This window comes from Macaca fascicularis, chromosome 5 (genome assembly GCF_037993035.2).
Source record: "Macaca fascicularis isolate 582-1 chromosome 5, T2T-MFA8v1.1".
Taxonomy (NCBI): Eukaryota; Metazoa; Chordata; class Mammalia; order Primates; family Cercopithecidae; genus Macaca; species Macaca fascicularis.
This window is the reverse complement of record NC_088379.1, coordinates 8,863,051-8,870,802: the sequence shown is the minus strand read 5'-3', so window position 1 is coordinate 8,870,802 and position 7,752 is coordinate 8,863,051. Positions and strand designations below refer to the sequence as shown.

Sequence of the window (7,752 nt, the reverse complement as noted above, 5' to 3'; positions counted from 1 at the left end):
AGTCTGAATCTCCCAGCACCCCACAGAGGGCCTCGTAGGAGGAGGTGCCACAGACTATTGTGCCAGGAGCCACCGGAGGCTCAGTGGGGGCTGGGGCGCTGGGTTCCTGGAGGGTCTCCTTCCAGTCAGAGAATGCCCCTGGGGAAGAAGCCTGGGTCTGAACCCCCTACCCCTCCTTGGGCAGATGTGTGGGACCGGGGCCCCTTCACACGGTCCTTTCCAAAATCTCATCCCTCCTAGGGCCAGGAGTGGGTGCCAGGCCTATGCTGGGAAATGGGCAGATTTGGCCACAGCCCCTGGGGCTCTGGTCCAGGCCACAGGAGGCACCTCTGAGTGGTCTCACTATGCCATGACAAAGCGCTGCAAGACAGAGGGGACCCACAACAGTATCGCTTGTCTCAGCCATTTCCCTGGACTCAACTTCCTCATCTATCCTCTGCGGCCTAGATTTCGGACAGCCCTGCCCACCTACTGTCCGTTCACTGCTCAGTCTGCAGTGACTGTTCTATAGCACTCCATGGCTCCCCAGTGCTCTTGGGGAAAAGACCAAGCACAGCCTGAGGCCCCAGGCCCTGCTTAGCTCTCCAGAAGAGCTTCTCACCATCCAGCACCCAACCCACCCAGTCCCAACTCTGCACCTCCCTGCATAAGCCCTGCTCACTCACCCCCACTCACACCACACTCATCCCCGCTCACACTCCCGCTCACTGACCCCCACTCACTCACCACCACTCACCCCACTCATCCCCGCTCACACTCCTGCACACTCACCCCCATCACACCTCCGCGCACTCACCCGCACTCACACCCCACTCATCCCTGCTCACACTCCCACTCACTCACCCCCATCACACCTCCGCTCACTCACCCCCACTCACCACCACTCACACCCCACTCATCCCTGCTCACACTCCCGCTCACTCACCCCATCACACCCCCACTCACTCACCGCCACTCACACTCCACTCATCCCCGCTCACACTCCCACTCACCCCATCACACCCCTGCTCACTCACCCCCACTCACTCATCCCTGCTCACACTCCCGCTCACTCACCCCCACTCATCCCTGCTCACACTCCCACTCACTCACCCCCATCACACCCCCACTCACTTACCGCCACTCACACCCCACTCATCCCCGCTCACTCACCCCCACTCGCTCACCCCTGGGCCTTCACACAGGCTACACCACCAGCCCCTCTCCCACCACCTATTACTTGACTAAATCCTCTCAACCCTGTGGTCCCAGACTAAAGAGGCTTCCCTAACCCGGGCCAAGTGCTGCCCCGCCATCATGCCACTCACCCTTTTGTGGCTTCTCTGGCCTGAAGCTCACATTCCCATGCTCAGCCCCTGCCACCCGAGGACCCCACAAGCCCCATTTGTGGGTGGGGCCTGGCACACTCTGCACAACGAGCTGCTTTTGCATGAACTGCTCTGCGGCTTTGGGCAATCACCCGCCCCTGTGTCCTCTGTGAAGTGGGATGACAGGTGCACAGGCTGCCGAGATACCAAGCAGATAACACGGGCACAAGAACCGGCGTTCAGGGCCTGGCTCATGCAGGGGCCCCAAGTCCCAGCTCAGCAGAGCCTGCCTTGATCCCAGGGTTATGTCTAGGGATTCCCAGCATGCAGGACTTTCAGTGCTCAAGGCAGGATGGTCCCTGGGCAAACCGGGAAGAGCTGGCTGCCCCAGTAGGGCACAGAGGGCCTGGCCCTGCATGGGAACCGCCTGTCTCTAGGGCTCTTGCCAACATCTGCTGTTGGCCACGACTCAGCACTTTCGATGGTGGAAAAACCACCACTTGTTTCTGAATCACAAACCCCAGGTGTGCCCTGACCCGAGTGGCCCCGGAAGGCACACAGGAGGAACCGGGGCACTCACTCTCCACGTGGCCCATCTCCATGGCGACCAGAAGGGCCCACTCATAGTAGCCCTTGCCCTGCTGGGCCGGGCCCTGGCGGGTGCAGAGGTGGCCCAGCTGCAGGAGCACGTGGGTGAAGTCCCGGCCACACTCCCCGCAGGGCAGCCTCGAGAACAGCCACACGGCCTCCAGGAGGTAGTGCTGGGCCAGCCTGCTGGCACCCGTGTGCAGGCACAGGGCCCCGAAGTTGGCCAGCGCCACTGCCTGGTTCCTCCGCTGGCCCAGGTCCCGAGTCACCCGTAGGGCGCGGTAGTAGCCCTCGGCTGCCTGCCTAGTCCGGCCCATCCTCTTCAGAGCCACGGCCACCATGTTGGCAATCACACCCTCCTGGTCCTCACTGGCCACCACTGCATCCTGGACAGACTGCAGGATGTCCAGGGCCACCGGGCTCTGCCCATGAAGCACATGCAGCCAGGCCAGGGCCACCAGGTGGTCCACGATGGCACGGACTCCGGCAACAGCACTGGCTTCCACCGCCTGCATCATGAAGGTGATGGCCGGGCCGTGGTAGCCATGGTGGCTATACAGCTGGGCCAGGCTGGCGTGGAGAAGGCCGCGCAGCGCCTGGCCTGTGCCCGGGGTTAGGGAGGCCAGCGCTCGCCTGAGGTAGTGGGAAGTCTGGGTGGGGAGGCTCTGGGGCTGGAGGGCATTCTGGAGCACCAGGTTCACGCTCCCCAGCGAGCCGGCCAGCGAGTCCTGTGTCCTCAATGAGGCCACCTTGACACAGCTCAGCACCAGGTGGGGCAGGCACTTGCGGCTGTAGATGTCAGCCAGGAGTAGGGAGCAGTCTGAGAGCCACGCAGCCTCTAGGGCTCCCGAGTCCCTGTGCAAAAGCAGCAGCCGCTCTAGGAAGGGCAGGGCCTCCTCGGGCTGCTTGAGGTGCACGTGGTGCCTGGCCAGCAGGAAGCAGGCCCGGGCCTCGGCCTGCAGGCTCTGGCCACCCACCACCCACCGCGGCGCCAGCTGCAGGAGCTCCCCCTCCGCCTCGGTGCTGCAGATGTGGCCGGCGTCCCCAGGAGCAGGGCCACGGCTTTGGGAACCACCTGTGTACACTTCTCCCGGTTCTTCTGCTTCCGGTAAATGCTGGCCAGGTTGGCGTACACAGCCACCACCAGGAACAGGTCCCTGAAGCTGCCCTCCAGGGCCCCCAGTGCTTCCTCAAAGTACACCCGGGTCTGGGACAGCTTGAGCCTCCTGCTGCACAGCTGCCCCAGGAGGAAGCAGAGCCTGGCCAGGGCCATGAGGAGGCCAGCATTCTTGGCCGCCCCTCGGGCCTGTGCCAGGCGCCCAGTCAGCTCCTCCTTGTCGCTAAAGCTGCAGAACACGCTGCTCAGCCATGGCAGCGCCACGTCGTACAGGCCACGGAAGCTGGCCTTGTACCCGGGGGCGTTCAGGAACAGCAGCAGTGAGCTCAGGGCCTCTGGGTCCTCCCAGTCGTCCTCAGCTTCCAAGCAGAAGGAGGGCTCCTCAGGGTCCTGCAGGCTGTGGCTGTGCACCCCTCCTGTGATACTGTTCTTAATATCCTAGGGAAGAGAGGATGATACCACACCCAGTATCGCAGGGGGTGTACACCCACCCAGTGATATTGTTCTTAAGGTACTCCACCTCCCACCACCAGGGATATTGTTCCTAATATCCAGAGGAAGAGAGGAAAACATCATGTCCAATATAGCAGGGGAGTGTACACACCCTCTGTGATGTTGTTCCTAGTATCCAAAGGTAGAGATGATGATGTTACTGGCCATATCGCAGGGGGTGTACACCCTTCTGTGATATTGTTTTTGACATTCAGTGGGGGAGAGGACAACATTAATCCGGTTATCGCGGAAGGTGTACAGACCCCTGTGATGTAGTTCCTAATGTACAGGGGAGAGAGAAGAATATTGCTCTCGATATCGCAGGGGGTGTAACCACCTTGCTCCCCATATATTGTTCCTAATATCCAGGGGGAAAGAGGCTGATTTTACTTTCGATATCGCAGTGGGTGTACACCGCCCCCAACCCCGGGGTATCATTCCTAATATCCAGGGGGAAAGAAGATGACATGGCTGACAATATCGAAGGGGGTGGACACCTCTTCTGTGATATCGTTCCTGATATCCAGGGTGTGAGTGGATGATATTACTCCCAATAAAGTAGGAACCATACAGCCACCCTGGGATTTTGTCCTTAATAACCACAGGGGAGAGGTGATATTACTACCAATATTGCAAGGCGTGTACACCCCTCCTGTGATCTTGTTTCTGATGTCCAGGAAAGGAGAAGATGGCATTACTACCAATATTGAAGAGATGTACAGCCCCCATGGGATATTGTTCTAAAGATACAAGTTGAAAGAGGATGAGATACAAGTTGAAAGAGGATTGAGATTCCATCCAATATAACAAGGGGTGTGCACCCCGCCTATGATATGAATTGTAAAACCTAGAAGAAGAGAGAATGACATTCCTTCCAAAAACACACGAGGTGTACACCCACCCTGTGATATTGTTCCTGTCATCTAAAGGAAGAGATGATGATACTACTCCCACAACCGGAGAAGGTACACACCCCCCTGTGATATTGTTCCTTATAACTTGTGGGGGAGAGCATGATATTACTTCCAATATGACAGTGGCTTGACACCCAGTCTGTGATATTGTTCCTAATTTCCAGTAGTATGATGTTCCTGCCGAGAGTAGCAGGTGTACAGCCGCCCGGCGATGTGTCTCTGATTGTTCAGGGAAACACAGGACGACATTACCCCAAATCTCCCAAAAAGTGTACACCCATTGTGTGATATGGTTCCTAATATCCGGAGGTGCAGAGGATGGTGTTCGTTCTCCTATCGCAGGCTGTGTACACACAACCTGTGAAATTGTTCCTAATATCCTGAACTAAAAAGACTGCTAATAATGGACACACATTGCAGGGGGGAGTCATTTTTACGATCCACATCGTAATGGGGAGTAATAGCAACCCCCTCTCTCCTCCTCACTGTTACCATCCACATGGCAGTGGGCTGAGGCACCCCCCACGATGGGTGAGGTGCCCCCCAATGCCATCGCAGGCTTTAATGTATTCACTTAAAGTTTTTCCCTCATTTAGATCTGCCTTTCCCTTAATAGGTCTAATTGCTGCCTGACCTTCTGTATTAGCATTTTCATGAGCAAGCAGCTGAACGATCACTTTCTTGTCATGAGAATCGGAAATAGCCTTTTGAGCCGCATCCTGCAAACGGGCAATAGAATCTGGATAAGGCTCCCTTGGACCCTGTTGAACTGTGTTAAAAGAAGGATAAGCAGTAGCAGGGTTGTGAATTCTTTTCCCAGGCTCTTAGGCATGTAGTTCTGAGCTGATCAACAGCCTCATCACCCATTACCATCTGTTGATTTAGAGTACCCCATGCCTGTCCGATTCCAAGCGATTGATCAGATGTGGTATTAACGGGATGTTGGGCTCGAGCGTTTCTGCGTGCCTGATTTGTTGCTTCATCCATCCACCAGGTTTTAAATTGGAGAAATTCAGAGGGGGACAGGGTGTATCGGGCTAGTGCCTTCCAATCTGTAGGTATTCAACGTCTGTTATAAGCCACACATTGTAACAAGGAATGAACATAAGGAGAATTTGGCCCATCTGTCCAATTGCTTGCTTTAAGTCTTTTAATATTTTAAAAGGAAATGGCTCCCAGCATGCTTGAGCAAGTTCTCTGGGCTCCTCAGCTGGCAAAAGAATTGCCAGAAACTGCCAAGCATTCAAATCCCCCATTTCTTGTGCCTGGCGAATGGATGCCTGGATTGTCCCTGTGTCATCATTTGTATTTGGACCGGCTCGCAGCATTCCTCTACCATAATTAACAGATGGGCAAGCCTGGATCATTCCCTCATCATGATTGGCTGTTGGACAAGCCTGAAGCTTCCCTTCACCATAGTTACTGGCGGGGCCTGCAACAATGGGAGCCCCAAGGCGCCTGTCAGGCTCCCCTTCCAAAAATTCCTAAGGCTGGCCTGGGGGCGGCCATTCCAGACCTTCCCCTAAAGGCGCAGTAGGTGGCACTGTTTCTTTTATACGTTTTTGGAGATTAGCATACATACCTTCCCGTTTCTTGCCCTTTTTAAAATGAGACTGTCATGGCTCACTTAGCTGATAATTAGACTCCTGATTATTCAACTTTCCTATGTCATCCTGGAACTCCTCCTCCTCCTCCTCAGTGTGCAAGGGCTCCAGTGCTGTTTTAACTGCTGACCATACAGACCAAGCAGAGACGGGAATATCGCGGCCCTCTTGTGCTCGTTTTAAGTCTGATCCGACCTTGTCCCAATCTTTTACATTGACGGTTCCATATTCCGGGAACCAAGGAGAATACTTGTCTACCAGATGGAACAAAGATGTGAGATTTGGGGTACTCACAATTACCCCTCCGCGGCGCAGTAACTGCAGTACAAGGCTTAAGTAATTCGCGAACTTACTCTCAGCCTGACCCACATTTTCCCGAGGTTTCCCTGGAATTCTCCGAGCTCCCTACTTACCCTAGAGCTTGAAGTGAAAACCTACTGGGGAGTCCTTTTTCGGTCGTCCTCCGCTTTCCACTCTCTGGTGTTCCTTCACTGGATTATTTGTAGACATTACGGGGAGCCCCGCCTTGGGCACCAGAGACCAGCTTGGGCAACCGAGGGAGACCCCCGTTTCTACCAAAAAAAAAAAAAAAAAAAAAAGCCAGGTGTGGTGTCGCGCGCCTGTAATCCCAGCTACTCCATGAGAAATCAGACAAAACCTGGCACCAGAGACTGATTTTCTTCTAAAATGCTTTCTCCAAAATATTTTTAAAACAAAAGGGGGAAATTGGAAAGGAAAATATTTTGGGCCCCCCAAATCACTAAGATAAAGGGAAAAGTCAATCTGGGAACTGCTTAGGGCAAACCTGCCTCCCATTCTATTCAAAGTCATCCTATGCTCACTGAGAAGCATGCATATCTTATTGCCTCCTTTGGAAAGGCTCATCAGAAACTCAGAAGAGTTTCTTTCACCTGCCTGTGACCTGGAAGCCCCCTCCTGGCTTCGAGTTGACCCACTTTTGCTTCAGGTTGTACCGGATCAAACCAGTGTTCATCTTACATATGTTGATTGATGTCTCCTATCTCCCTAAAATGTATAAAACTGTCAGATACAGTCAGTTTCGCTTCCAAGGTTTGGCATGTTAACGTTCTTGTTTTTTGTTCTGGAACTCAACTTTCTTGTTCTCCATGTCTCCTTGCCCTTAGTTACTGTAAACAACCTTCCCATCAGTTCTAATCAATAACTCACATCTGTTCCCTTGGTTACCTGCTCTGCACCCATTTCTCCCTTCGAAACAACACGTCCCACCGTTGTAACTCACATCCCCTTTCCCCCTTCCTTATTTGGGAAAATATTCACAAATAGCCCACCGGATCGGTTTAGATCTTGAGGTCTGGCCCCAGCCCATGCCAGAGGTAGGGATTGCGTTAGGAATAAAAACCCCCGCTTTCCTTTGTTCCGTGTGCTCTTGCGATTGTGATTGATGCGAGCAGCACGCTTCTGCAGAAGTAAATTGTGTGGCTGAGAAAACTTTCGCTTGAGTGCTGGTTTCACTTTGCGGCACCGAGCATTTATCTCCAACAAAACCAAGCTGTGCTCTGACCACCTTGGGCCACTGTCATCAGGACATCCTGAGGCTGTGTCATGCACAAGCATCCCCAACCTTGGCAAAATAAACTTTCTAAATACTCTTATCCCCGAATGCTCAGGGAGACTGATTTGAATAATCATAAAACTCCGAGGCTGCACTCCAGCCTGGGCGACAGAGCAAGACTCTGTTTCAGAAAAAT

General features: G+C 54.0%; 1 protein-coding gene across 1 annotated transcript; it reads right to left on the bottom strand.

Annotated features, from left to right (window-relative positions):
• Positions 1–1,501: 1,501 nt before the first annotated feature.
• LOC135970854 (SH3 domain and tetratricopeptide repeat-containing protein 1-like) lies at positions 1,502–6,532 on the bottom strand. The gene is given in 6 exon segments (XM_074040922.1): positions 1,502–2,931; positions 2,934–3,450; positions 4,150–4,244; positions 5,053–5,187; positions 6,046–6,276; positions 6,457–6,532. Coding segments are annotated over 6 exon segments (2,343 nt in total). The 3' UTR covers positions 1,502–1,642.
• Between the last annotated feature and the right edge of the window lie 1,220 nt (positions 6,533–7,752).